The sequence below is a fragment of the Xiphophorus couchianus genome, chromosome 3 (assembly GCF_001444195.1).
Source record: "Xiphophorus couchianus chromosome 3, X_couchianus-1.0, whole genome shotgun sequence".
Classification (NCBI taxonomy): domain Eukaryota; kingdom Metazoa; phylum Chordata; class Actinopteri; order Cyprinodontiformes; family Poeciliidae; genus Xiphophorus; species Xiphophorus couchianus.
The window spans coordinates 17,129,945-17,143,743 of NC_040230.1; the positions used below are offsets into that span (position 1 = coordinate 17,129,945).

At 41.3% G+C, this 13,799-nt stretch overlaps 1 protein-coding gene across 4 annotated transcripts in view; it reads right to left on the reverse strand.

Annotated features, from left to right (window-relative positions):
• The window catches only part of nbeal2 (neurobeachin-like 2), a 51,497-nt gene that overhangs the window by 17,423 nt on the left and 20,275 nt on the right, over nucleotides 1-13,799 (reverse strand). For 3 of the 4 annotated variants that reach the window (XM_028012497.1, XM_028012500.1, XM_028012499.1), the window contains 18 exons: nucleotides 13,086-13,741; nucleotides 12,880-13,012; nucleotides 12,116-12,235; nucleotides 11,691-12,021; nucleotides 11,501-11,583; nucleotides 11,322-11,414; nucleotides 10,931-11,102; nucleotides 9,345-9,478; nucleotides 6,989-7,148; nucleotides 6,584-6,686; nucleotides 6,315-6,465; nucleotides 5,891-6,046; nucleotides 5,191-5,350; nucleotides 4,067-4,155; nucleotides 3,265-3,978; nucleotides 2,413-2,597; nucleotides 2,158-2,314; nucleotides 584-727 (listed from right to left, as the gene is read on the reverse strand). In XM_028012497.1, coding sequence (XP_027868298.1) covers nucleotides 584-727; nucleotides 2,158-2,314; nucleotides 2,413-2,597; nucleotides 3,265-3,978; nucleotides 4,067-4,155; nucleotides 5,191-5,350; nucleotides 5,891-6,046; nucleotides 6,315-6,465; nucleotides 6,584-6,686; nucleotides 6,989-7,148; nucleotides 9,345-9,478; nucleotides 10,931-11,102; nucleotides 11,322-11,414; nucleotides 11,501-11,583; nucleotides 11,691-12,021; nucleotides 12,116-12,235; nucleotides 12,880-13,012; nucleotides 13,086-13,741 — 3,741 coding nt within the window. The remainder of the gene's footprint in view (nucleotides 1-583; nucleotides 728-2,157; nucleotides 2,315-2,412; nucleotides 2,598-3,264; nucleotides 3,979-4,066; nucleotides 4,156-5,190; nucleotides 5,351-5,890; nucleotides 6,047-6,314; nucleotides 6,466-6,583; nucleotides 6,687-6,988; nucleotides 7,149-9,344; nucleotides 9,479-10,930; nucleotides 11,103-11,321; nucleotides 11,415-11,500; nucleotides 11,584-11,690; nucleotides 12,022-12,115; nucleotides 12,236-12,879; nucleotides 13,013-13,085; nucleotides 13,742-13,799) is intronic. The other variant, XM_028012498.1, reaches the window with a different exon arrangement.

A 13,799-nucleotide genomic window follows, 5' to 3' on the forward strand; every position in this document is an offset into this window, starting at 1 on the left:
ATTTTACTCCTGACATTAAATTTTAACATTAGGAGCTTTCTACAGAGCAAATCTAAAATTTATTTCTGAGCAGAAGTTAAAGTAGAGCCCCTAAAGGTCCTAAATACTGATCTCAAAACATTACACAAACAAATTTACTTCCTGTCAGCATACTTTGAATGGATATTATAGCACAGTTTCTATTAGTTAACTGAACTCTCCTCACACTCCTCCATGAGACAATCAGCTGTGAGATAGAGTAGCTTATAGATGAGCAGAGCAGCAGCATATGATGGAAATCCAAATGGCTGATTTAATTTACACAGTCCTATAAGAGCAGATGTCATAACTCAGAGGGGAACTGCCCTTTCATGCTGAACACTCCCTAACAGGAATGACTGCAATGTCTTTGCAAAGAGAGCCCTACAAGGCTTGGTATTCAAACGGTCTCTATCTGAACTCACTTATCAAGTTAAATAAGTTCCTTTGGACATTTTTCCACAGTATCTTCTGCTGATATTGATCTCCGAGGAGCTTAGGTTGCGAAAGCAGAGACATTTTAGAGCTTGCGTGCTCCACAGGTGGGATTGTGGGTGCAGCTGACCTGCGAGTTCTGCTGATGGATGTATCCTGTGATGATACGCAGGCCGATCTGGGCCATCTCCTTCAGCTCTGTGTTTCCTGGGCTGCCGGGGGTGCTGTGCCAGGCCTGCAACCTGTCCAGCAGGTTCACCACCCCTTCGAATATCTGCAGCAAAACAACAGCTGTCAACAGAAAGACTCGGCAAAAAAGGAAAAAAAAAAGGCCAGACTTGTTTCCACACCTTGCAGTAAACCTTAACTACACCCCAAGCTGCATTTAAAAGCCAACCTTGACTCTCTAGGCCTTTCTGTAACACAAACAGTGACCTTTGACCTATGTTTAGCAGTGGCAAAACCCAAAGATTTCTCATTTATTATACTTTGTATTTACTGCTTTATTCTAGGAAGAGTAGGAACAATTTACTTAAATATTATTACAAAAATTAACCCATGACCTTGAAAAAATATTCATTTTTATTTTACTAAAACAGAATAATTAACTTTCTGAGAGAGTTCAATCTAATTTGATATCCAGCACAGTTTTAAGTTAACCTGAATGGAAACAATTAACATTTTGACTTAATTTATTAAAGGAAAACACACCTTACCAAACCAACCTGACCCAGAGTAAAAGCTAATTGCCCCTAAAAACCTAAAAACCGACTGAGCAACTAATGGTGGCAACAACTGCAACCAAGAATTTGCAATAATTGGCAATAAGTCTTCACAATTTAAATGCCAATTTAACATTACTGGCATTATATTTTCACATAATGCCAGACTTGATTTTTGTCTCTTGATAAATAAGATCAACGTTTGAAAACTGCTTTATGTGTTCACTCTGGTAATCCTTGTCTAACATTAAAATATGGTGACAGAAAATTAAATTTTGACCAAAAAAAACCAAAAAGATCTTTTAGATAGCAAATAGGTTTTTCACTCATGTTTCAGAACACAACGTAGTTAGTATTGGCCTTGATTAAAATACCCATTTAAGTTAACTTCATCTTTATCAATACTATGAACAATCTTTGGGGCTTTGTGAGTCAAGATCTGCTGTAACTGCGAAATAATTTCCCTGCTGGGATGAATAAAGTAATTCTATTCTATTCTATTCTATCTATTTATTATAAGCCAAATAAATCAATGAAATCATTTGTAAATTTGGCATTACTATTTAAACTTTCTTCTACATTTAACTGCTTTCAAGTAGATCATAAAAGTCTGAAAATTAATCCCAAACAACTTACTTGCAAATCATTTTGAAAATGTTCACACCTTTATTATTTCAGATTTTTAGTTGACCCTTTCAATGAACTATGTTAGATTAATTGATTGCAAATAGTGGCAGCTCTTTGAGAACAGAAAATGTCTCCTTTTGTCAAGTTATATTCATCCTCTATCAAAATATTAATTTGTTCATCAGTTAATTCATAGTAAAACATTGCATCTTTAGATTACATAGCAATAAGATTTTTCCACAAACTATAAATTTGACATCAGATTTAGATGACATCAGGTACTTTTTGCTATCTGATGTCAAGACAGTGATCATGTGAAACCAATCCTGAACATGGACACCTGAACAAAAGGTACCTTCTCACTCCACAGCGTTCGGTTGTTTGTGCCCTCGGCAAACAGGAAGTCCTGCAGCAGCCTGAGGAGCCGCACCAGACTAGGACAGAAGGGCAGAGACACTCCCTGTGCGTCCCTCAGGTCTGACAAGGACGACTCCAGCATCATTTCCAGAAGACTGTCATGTGCAATAAGGGGAATACATTTAACATAGCACTGCCTAGCATTGTGTTGTTTATGAGAATAGGATCTCTAGTTAAAATCTGCATAACACACCTGCGTTTGATTTCATCAGGAGGGCGAACCAGTTGGCAGGAGGAGCCCAGTTTGGTGAGAACAGAAAACACCTGTCCCCTCTCCCTCCACACTGCGTCCCCCGACCCCTCGGCCCCACTCCCACTCCACAGCACGGAGAAGACGATGTTGGTCAGCAGGTTGCACAGCTCCTCCTCGGGGGTCTGCTGAAGTAAAAACATGATGAGTGTGAAAATGAAGAACTAGTTTATGGAGCCTCTTCCACAAATCATCGCAATTTTACTGGGATTTTTGTGAGAAACCATCAAAAAATAACAGTTGTAGTTTCTTACTAACAACAAGATAAGAACAATGTGGCATGCCTTAATATTCACCAATACATCTAAATAAAATCCAGTGCAACCAATTGACTAGTGGTTAGCTGGTTATCAAGGAACACACCAAAGATGTCATATAAAAGTAGGCATTGAGAAGTTTCAAAGTTAGATTATAAAACATTATTCAAAGCTTTGAACACAACATCACCACAATGAAACATGGTGATGGGATGATCATATGTACCTCTGACAGGAAAGGTAGTCAGAGTTGGTAGAAAGAAAGATGCAGCTAAATGCAGTCCTAGAAGAGGCTGTGAAATACTTGAAGGTTTTCAGTCTTCTGATGTGTGAAACAGAGAGAATCACAAACAACAAAGTTTGCATCACAAACTGAAGTGAAAGATCTTTGTTCAAGCAACCTTAATACAAATCCATGGCACGTTTTTCAGCTTAGGAGTGAAAGATCCCTGGATATTATGGAAACCTTCACAATCAGGCACTAACCTCTGCTGGCCTTTCATATGAAGTAAAATCTGAGTAAATGAAAGAGTAATACCTGAGGATTGGACGTATTGGAGATGGTGTCTCCAGTAGGAGGATCAGTCCCATAGCTGGTGTCATCCAGTACATTAGACAAACTGGAGCTCTTCCTCGGCCTTAGTGGTGGGAAAGGTTTGGAGTGCTCCAGAGGAGAAGGCGTGTTGGTCAGACTTCCTGCTGGGGTGTGTGTGCCAGTGTCCCCCATGCCTCCTAACTCCAAATCAAAGGGAGAAGTGCCAAACGGGGAGAGCGGCTGGTAGTCTTTTCCCTCGTCATCCGGCTGAGGCGAGACGATGTCAACCGGATTGGAGGCGGAGGAGGAGTGGCTCCCCTGATCCACCGAATCAAATGACTTAAAATGAAGCGAGCTGCCGTAGTTCTTCAGCTGGCCTCCTCCTCCACTGGGTGGCGACTGGGATAAATCAGAAAACCCCTCAGAGATGTCTCGGGGACCACATTCATCGTCCTCCTCCTCATCTTCGATGTCCCTTGAGTTGCGATAGTTCATGTAGATGTCGGTGCGTGAGTCCTCTACGACCACAGACTGCTCTCGGCGCAGCGGTGGCCGGTAGCTCGGCGCAAAGGAGGCGTGGTTGCCAGAGCCTGAGATGCACACAGCGTGGGCTTCTAAGGACTCCTTTACATAGAGTTTGGTCAGAACATCCTGCCAGCCTGGCTGCTTGGCGAGCTGCTTCACGTAATCCTCGTTGGAGTAGATCAGATGAAAGAGCTGCAGGGGGTTTAAACGAAGCACAAAGACATCTTAGATTTGCTTATGATGAAAAGAGGCAATTAAAATAAGATGCGAGGAGACTGACCTTGCGACAGACGTCCAGTCGAACGGTGAGCTCAGCTCGATGCGACAGACAGACCACAGCCAGGAGGTCTCTGAAATTAGGACTGGCATCTGTAGCAAACAGTAAGACGTGTTTATGAATTAATTACCGGTAATTAAATTGAAGGTATTTGAATAATATGAACAGCAAATAAAATGATAGACTTTTCTTAATTTCTCTAGAACATTTCCAATTTTTAATAAATGGTACAGAAGATGAAAACCACTTTTAGTCAACTTTTTACAGACATTTTTTAATTAAAAAAAATACTCTAAGTAACTTTTAGGCACTTTAAAGGAACAGTGAGAATAGAAAGTAAAAAGCTATAACTAATAGAAACCATCCGCAATTGTAGTTGTCAAAAGATTCTATAAATATAGGCAACACCTTTAAACCAGATATTTATTTTTCATAACTGCAACTTATCTGAGACAGCAAGTTACAGAGAAAAGTGAACTTCTGCTTTTGGTACATGCTGAGAGCCCAATGTAAAATAAATGCAGCTAAATATATTGTGTAGCGTTGATAAGCTATTCTCAAGAGACTGAGAGAACTTCCTGTCAGTCAGGATCAGCTTCAGCTGTGGGAGGTCGGGTTTCTTTATCTGAACTCCTCATTTCAGGGCTTTCAACAACATTTCTCTGAACTAAGGTCAGGAGTTTCATCTGGCTCTTCCAGATCATTGGGCCTAAAGTTTAGGACCTCAACTTATTGTAGTGGAATAAATTTTGTGTTGATGCCTCCTGTGTTACTGCATGGTATAAATTTCAACTTTCACAAAGATTTTAATCACATATAGATGCTTTGATATTCTCCCTTTTTTATAAGTCATTACAGATATTTTAACATAGATTCAAGGAATGACGGACCCACTGCCATGTTTCATTGAACAAATAAGATTTTTCTGTTAGGAAGACGGCAGCTTAGTTATTTTTCACACCTTGTATGTCAAGGAAAGCTGAATTTCCTTGACTTACAATCAATAAGGGCAAAATGTTTCTTGAAACAATTCACAGAAAATCAAATGAACCAACTCCAAATAAGAACCTCAGCCTTTGTAATCTGTCCTAAAGCTGCGAAACTAATAAACAAAACTTTTGTCTTACCTGTAGCAAGAACCTGCTCATATAAACAGCGTACAGTTATCATGGACACAGGCATATCTTCAAGAAAGCAAACCAGGCCGAGATAACCAAAATCCTTTAGCTTGATTCGTTGCTTGTTGCGCTCTGAGACTTTCTCACTCTTGAGGATTTTGTACAAAACCTGCAACAACACAAGCGTTTCAGTAAGTTTAAGTGTCATCAAAAAGTAAATTTAATCCAGTAACTCAGTTCAAGAGGTGGAATTTCTAGATTTATTACACGTAGAGTGGAAAACCCAGAATTCATTACTAATTAAGATCAATTGAAAAAGGATTTGTTTGACAGGGATGCAGGTTAACAAATAATGTGTCTATGCTCTATGCAGTGTCTGCACTCATTACTTTGTCTAGACTTTGTCCATTTACATGACTTAATACATCAATACAGCATTTCACGGAACGCTAAAAGAAGAAATTCGACCACTGAAGCTTATATCTGGATTATGACACTTTTTCCTTCCACTCAATTATATGATCAAATTTTTGTAAACAGCAATCTTTGAGAAGCCTTTTCATTTTTCAATCTGCATATAATGATTACTTTTTAAACAGATTTATTGAAATAAATGAACTTTTCAATTCTATTCTAATTTGTTGAGATACAACTTTCCTTAAAAGCAATTTCTTGCTATTAATGTGCTATTTTTATCAGCTGTTCTCACCCTGAACACCCTCTCTCTGGCCTCGTCCCCAAAGCTCGCTGTGAGCAGCAGGCAGTACAGCTGCTCCACGCCCCACTCCAGCAGCACAGCCTGCACCTGCTCCCGAGGAGGGCTGCTCCTCAGCAGCTCATACAGCACATCCAAGGCCTTCACCACCTGACGAACAGGGAGAGTGGCTGACAAATTACAAAGAAATGTGGATGGGCGCGGGTTAAGTTGTGTAAAAAAAAAAAAAAAAAAAAAAAAGGAGTATGAAATAAAAGATAAGCACAAAAAACAAACTAGTAGCCAAAGAAACAAAAGCTGAAATGAAAGATGAATGTTTAGCTGGAAACCGGGAGTAAATCACTCCAGTGAAAAGGTCAAAAGATTGCAATATCAAACTGCTGGAAGGAAAACAAGCAATAAGACATTTCAGTATTACCTGCTGCTCCTCTCCCACTGTCAGGATGTAGGCGAGGACGCTGTGAAGCTCCTCTGGTGTCGGAGACTTGAGGAACTCTTTCAGCAGCGAAAACAGAGACGTCTGAATTGTCTGTTTCTCATCAGACAGAGGGCTGCCATCCTGCTCCACGCTGCGACCGAACAGATGAATGAAGAGACTCTGATATTAGGCTTATGAATGGAGATGAAAGACACAACTGAACTGAGCTTAAACAGGCTATATTTGGTGCTTTAATGTGTTTTGCTCACCTGTAGTATGTCCGAATAGTATCCAGAAGGTACTGGACCCCGTACTTCCTCTTCATGCGCTGCTTGCTTTTGTTTATCACAGATGACAGGTATTGCACATGTGCTTCAGAACGGAGAAAAGACACACAGTCATTCCTCTGGCTGACATTTAGAAATGTCAAATTATGATGTAAGGTCGCATTGAGATAAAGTTATTATGTAAAGGTTATTGAAGTAATGCATCCTCAATCTTGACCCAACAGCCTGAACTTGAGAATTTAAAGTATTCTTCATCCACTCTTTTTGCTCCTCTGACTCCTACTCTAACCCTCGTTCCTGTTGTGTCAATACACAGACAGCTTTGGCATACATGCAAAGCCTCACAGGTTTTATTCAGCAAGAAGGAGGGGTCCGCTGCTGCCTTACCCAAACAAACGGCAAAATGGCTTCTGGTCCAGATGCGGAAGTTAAATAGCAGGTGCTGGTAGAGTTGCTGCAGCAGCGGGCTGTTGCCTTCATTAAAAACCTGCTCCAGCAGAAGCTGACATGCCATGAGAACGTTCATGTCCATCATAGTGCCTGGAACCTGCAGAAGACACAGAGAGATACCAGGTTTTAACTCAATTAGTTCACAAATATCCTCATTTTAACTCTGTAGCATGTAAGTTATTTTATTTCATTGTAAAGTTGATGAAGTGGCTCCATCTTCTGAAATGATGTGCTTCAGAAGTATACACACTTGTACATCTGCACCCGAAGTAAAAATGTTTACATTGCAGTCGCAAAATTTACTAACAAAAAATGCTACAAATTTCAACCTTTAATTTGAATGTTTTCATAAGTTAAAAAATCTAGACTAAGAAATTAAAAAGGGGAGTAAGAGAACAAGCCATTTAAATAGAGCAGATGCATTTTAGCTTCATAATTAATAAAATTCACCTGTATCTACATTCAGAGCAATATTTACAAAGTTTTAATCTACTGGAGTTACAATAATAGACTGGACAAGTGTAAGCTTACATAGCTAATTTGCACATTAGGCAAGATTTACCAGGTGAAAAAATATTTCCAAAGTTCAGTGAGAAAACCATACCAGAATGTGGCATTTTGGGGACAACAAGTTTCCATAACAACCATTAGAAATCATGGACCTGCCCACTGTTTGTTTTGGGGACATGCCCAAAAAGGCTTTCCTGTCCAGCCATCACAAAAAGAAACATGCTAGTGGCTCTTTAGTCACCCCAAAAACCACTGACATGCCAGTCAATGGGTCCATGAGGACACAGGTGTCAGCACGACAGTTAAGAGGTTAACTAGATCCATACGCTTTGATCAGGTGAGAATAAGATTGATCTTTTCAGGAACAAGCACTCCAGCTGGGTTTGCCTTCAAACACAAGATCAATATGTGGAAAAGCAGCCTCTACTCTAACTGAAGTAAAGTAGAAGATGTGTCATGGGGTAGGCCTATTCTCTTTCCTGGGAACCTTTGTATGGTGCATGGCAGTAATTAATATGGTTCTCCAAAAAAACATTCATTAATATGTCAGTGACTGCTTCAGCAGAGTGATGATCCAAAGCATACGGCCAAACCAACAAAGAAAATGTTCACAAAACAAGCTCAACCGTCTTTCACAACCATCTCAGCTTCCAGATACAAATGCTAGAGAGAGCATGTTGGGCATGAGAAAGGAGCCAGAACCTTTCCTGTTCAGTGAAGACAAAAGATCAAGGATCCTGCTCACCTTTTGAGGTGAGCGGGATCACCTCAAAAGGTGCTTTGTGCTTCAATCTCACAAAATGTTCCAGGAGATGATTATGTGCTGCCCTGTTGACAAAAGTGGATGTATATTGACAACAGGATACCAGTAATATGTATTTCTTACAATGATTATTTACCTCCACTGAATTAACCTAATCAAACAAAGAGGTGTTTATTGAAGAGTGACATCATAGTGCGTTTGCAAAAGCTGATCATATTTTTGCTGCTTTTCACACCTTTACCAGAGGCGCCAATAAAAGTAGGTAGATGTGTGTGTGCATCTTTTCCGCAACCAAATGTGGAAACACCTAATGAGTCTAAAGACAGAAAGTAGTTTCCATACAAGTTGCTCCACCTTCACAAGATGGATTTCAACATTTCCTGTCTGTTTGCATGAACATCTCAACTGGATTGACACAAGGCCTGGTTGACTGGAGTCATCCATGAGTCAAATCTGTGAAAAGTACAAACACCTCGTCCCTCCCAGCACATTGACCAGTCTCTACAAAAATTAGCCTTTTCACCACTTAGAAACCGTTGCCTTTAAGTCCTCTGCATCGCATTCAGCTCATTTTTGTACAAAAATTAACTCTGAATAACTAGGAAGCTCACATTTGTCACCTGCAGTTTCAGAAAATGTTTCACAATTACAAGCTTACAAAATGAGTGAAAAATATTACACCGAAGTCTGCTGTCATCTTGATTTTGTCTTGTCTTAGTCCATTTTAAATTCTGCTTATGTTAACAGCTTTAACCAAAAATACTATTTCTTTTACACTGCTGTGGTTAGTATCTCTTACTCATAGTGAAACAATACAATGTCTGCATTAATTGTCCCACACATGCATTTCAAACAGTCATTCTGACAGACCACTGCTGTTTCAGCAACACCAGACCCATTTATTACAAAGCAATTATTCAGCAACAGCACAGTGAAAAAGGTCAGATGTTCACTTTCAGATGCTAATCAGCTCTTCTTGCACTTAAGTTTCTAGAACAAGTTGCTGTGTGGGGGACCTACTTTGCTGAGCATGGCACCGATGATGCTGGGGCCGTGGCACTGCAGCAGACTCTCCTGATTGACGGGGTGGTGACGAATCAGGTTTTTCACCATCAGCAGGAAGGCAGCAATGCTGTTTCTCTCAAGTCTGCCTTCTGGGGAAAAAATAATAGGGCAAAACAGGGTTTAAGGTTTCCTGTGTAAGCCACAATGATATTTCTGCATTACAAAGCATGTCATTGACATCGCATGCCAAGATGAGTCATAATTCTAAGTTATGCATGTTTTACTTCTGTAACGTTTTCGTAACGTAGAACGTATTCATGTGCACACACCAACCCCTCGCTTTTTCACTTTCGAGATCTTAGCTTTGAGTTTTTAAACTAAAGTTGTCAATCATTTCCTGTTTGTTATTGCATCATGTGGTTGTGCGCAGACCTAAGTTTACTCAATTCACAATGTTAAGTCTTTCCCGGAAGTAAAATGAAGTAGAAAAAAGTAAAACGGCGTATCTGTGATTAAGCTTTAGACTCTGTGTGTTTTGTGACCAAAGTGCCCAAAGGGGCCACATTATTCTTTTATAGCACATATATGCAAGTATAAACAGCATGGGAATTACCAGCCATCACATCATTCAGGAATGAGGACTTGTGTTTTGGTGTGAAATGTACATCAACCCCAGAACAAAAGCAACAGATCCTATGAAGATGCTGGATAAAGCTGAAAAGAGGGTGTTGTCATCTACAAAGCAGTCCAGCACTCAGTGAGACAGAAGCCATTACCCCAAAAACAAACATAAAAGGATTGTTTTGATGATTAATAGTTTCCAATTATCCTCAGGGAGAAAGACCCTAAATTTAGGTCATGTCTTCTGATTTGATTACATTAAAATGGAAGTGTTTACATGGAATGACCATAGCTAGATTTCAAGAAAAATGGGGAAGGTTGCAAGGCTGAATGTACCATCCTGTATGCTGGGAGCAACAAGCTGTGGGGTTGTTTCACTGTGGGAGGGACTGGTGCAGGAAATGTACCATCATAGATGTCATACTGAAGAAACCACATCATCTAGAAATATGTAGAAACTTCTCAAGTCATCAGCCAGGAAGCTAAAGTTTTGACTAAAATTGGTCTTCCAAGTGGACACCACGTCTAAACATATGATGCACCGTTGTGGTACTTTAGTGCATAGGAGTAGTTTCTACTAACTCAGTCAGGAAGAGTGGTCAAATCTCCAGCCATCTCTGGACATTGACAAACTGCTTTTGAGTTTGTCAATGTCAGAAAAAAAACATACAATTTCCCTTCAACTTGTAAAGTAAATTTAATCAAATATTAGTGGGGTTGTATGCTTTTATTCAATTCTTTCTGCATACTTTTAACCCCTGTGTGTTAAATTAATATGACGGTTGTGACACCGATTGGTATAATATTAAAAACAGTATTTGATCCTTTGTTTTTTTACGTCATTTCAGCCGACAAAATGATTCTCATTTTATCAGTGTGATACTGGAATAAAATGTCTTTTGAGATTGCAATGATCTGCAACCACATGGTGTACCAAGGGGAAAAAAGCTAAAGAACCTTCGAATGAAGGACAAGCTGACCTGCGGATTTGTTAAGAGGCAGCAGCAAAGCGGCGGGGCCTCGGGAGGACGTGAGCTCTGGTCCCAGCAAGTCTGAAGTCTCCTGACCGCCGTTGTAAACCTGCTCAGCTTCACACACCTGCTCGAGCAGCGGCAGCAAAACCCCGATTCCTCCCATCACATTCACAACATCCTGCATTAATATGACAAATAAATCTGCGTAAAAATCCATTTGATGCAGCAAAAAGAGAAAAAGAGTGAACATTACGACAAAGGGAAGTAAATCCATGTAAATCTAGATTAGAGCTTCTAATAAATAATTTAAAATTATTCACAGAAATAACAGAAAACTAACAGAAATCTCAGTTTGAAACAAAGCTGAAAAAAAGAAACAAACTGATTCATTTCCAACCTTGGTGTCCCAGCTGACCACTCTGTGTCCTGTTAGTCTGCCATCATGCTGGTGATGAGGCGCCAGATCCAGACATATCTGACCCTTAAAAGCCTGAAAATACCCCCCAAAACACATGAGTATTAATATCTGGTAGAGACTGTGTAATACAGGTGTGTGTTGTTCTGAGCTTCGTTTACCTGTGGAGTGTAGTACAGCAGCAGCTTGCTGTTGAGGTCTGACAACTCTCCGTCCGCTTTGAATAAAGGAACGTGATTGGGTCCTGTGACAGGGAGCACAAAGTTAAAGGCCACAAAGAACATGTATGCAAACATTAGTTGATGAATGTTTTGATTAATGACCAATGCTTCTAAGATATGGGTGACGAACCTGCAGCATGCAGCGCTCGCGCCTGGGCAGGCTGCAGAGCCTCGTGGCAGATGAAGGCCGTGCCCAGCAGCCCATCTAGAGATGTCGGCGATCCCCACTCTGTGTCCTGCAGTCCTGCTGAAATGGTGTGCACCGGGGAGTCTGCCATAGATCCCCACCGCCCTCCCGCAAAGGACGCTGGGAAGGATTGGGAGCGGAGGAGGGAAGGAGCGTGGGGTGGGAAGGCAAACTCTGGTGACGGGCAGGACATGAAAGACGAGGGAAGGTTCGGCGACGTGGTGGTGGTAGTGGTGCGGTGGCCTGCGGAGCCGATGCCGCAGTAGATAAACGGCTGCAGCATCAGGCCAGGTTATGACAGAGAAAGTTAGAATATAAGAAACACTTCACTAAAGTCCACCAGGAGTAGAAAAATATATTTTGCTTACCTCACTAAAAGATGGAAAACGAAGCTGAGCAGTTTTTTGTTGCTCTCCATCGATGTAGACCGTTACCAGGTTCTGACCAAAAGGTCGCCGACCTGGTATATGGACTACAGCCACTGAATGCTGGGAGGAAGATAAAACAACAGGACTTTGAAAAAGTTGCTATTTTTCTCTAAATTTTATCACATCAAGCAAATTTCAGTGTAATTTATTATTTTTTACACAATTGACTAACAAAAGCACTGAATAATTGTTAAGTGGAACAATATTAATATGTGGATTTTTAAATCTTTTATGAATAAAAATCTCACAAGTATGGTCAGCAATCGCAATCAGGCCCCTTTCTTTTGCTGATGCCTCTAAATACATTCCAGTGCAACTAATTGCCTTCAGAAGTGAAACAAGTAACCTTCTACTAAACCGTAGTCCACCTGTTGGCTTCAATCCAAATTATTCTCTGAAACTATTGGAGAACAAACAGGATCATAAGGGATCCAATGAAGGCAACTGCAGGATTAGGTAACAGAGAGAATTGATCAGAGAAGCAGCTAAGATGCCTGTGGCAACTCTGGAGGAGCTGTAGACATCCACAGCTCTGTATAGCAGACACAGTCAGAGTTGAAATTCAGCACGGGTATGAAAAAGACCCTTGGATTGTAAAAGTACCACTAAAACGACACATTGAATGAAATCTCTTCTAAACTTTGCTGAATAACAGCAAATACTTGCCCAAAACAAACGCCTATGTTATGAGTGTTTATGCTCACCCAGCGTGAGTCAACGAGAGGGTATTCAGGCAGAGCAACGGCCATGTAGTCCTTCTTAGTGCAAACAGCTACTACCAGCACACCCTCCATGGTGAAAAATGCCTCTAGCCCAGTTCCACTTGCTGTGAAGAAACTTTACACAAGAAGAAATGCGTTAGACAAAAACATACAACATCACATTTACCTCAAAGCAACGTCCTCTTTACCTATAGAGTTGCTTTCTGCGTGGCCCTTTTCCCATGTCATATTGAGACCCCTTGTCAGTGTTAGAAGGATGTTTATTGTTATTAAAGAACTCGGAGTGATAAGATGGGAAGTCCATGTTGAGGCAGAGCCAAGCATGAAATGCAAACCCACTCCCTGGCCAGCGCTGGACTGTCGGGACCATAATCCCTGCCATAGGCGGTGTGAGATCAAAATATTGCAGAGCGCTGTCCCGGCCCTCTCTGGCTGCCATGGCTGAAAGCACACATATCATGCGGGTGCAATAAGGGTGTATCCTCCCTCCCACTGCACCGCTGTCCTGATCCATCCTGAGGAGTCTAAGGAGGCTCTTCAGCTCCTCTGGTCTCATACAGAGAGAACCCAAGTCCTGCAAGAGGCCCAGCAGGGCGTCTGCACACTGTCTGTCCAGACTCTGGGGCTGCGAGAGCACCTGCAGTAATGCGCCCACCATGCCAGCCTCCACAGCCACGGTGCGGCACGACCTGGAGCCTCCGGACACGGCCGCCAGCCACTGGGCCACCAGCAGCTGGAGGTCCCTCTGACCCGACAGGTCAGGCAGCCACTGCAGGAGCAGCAGCAAGGGCTGGTCGTTGTTAATGCCAAGATGATGAGCGTGGACGTGCTCGCCCTCCACTGCCTGAGGTGAAGACAAAAACAGAAGGTCAAACACAGACAGAGTAAAGCAGTCAAAGATC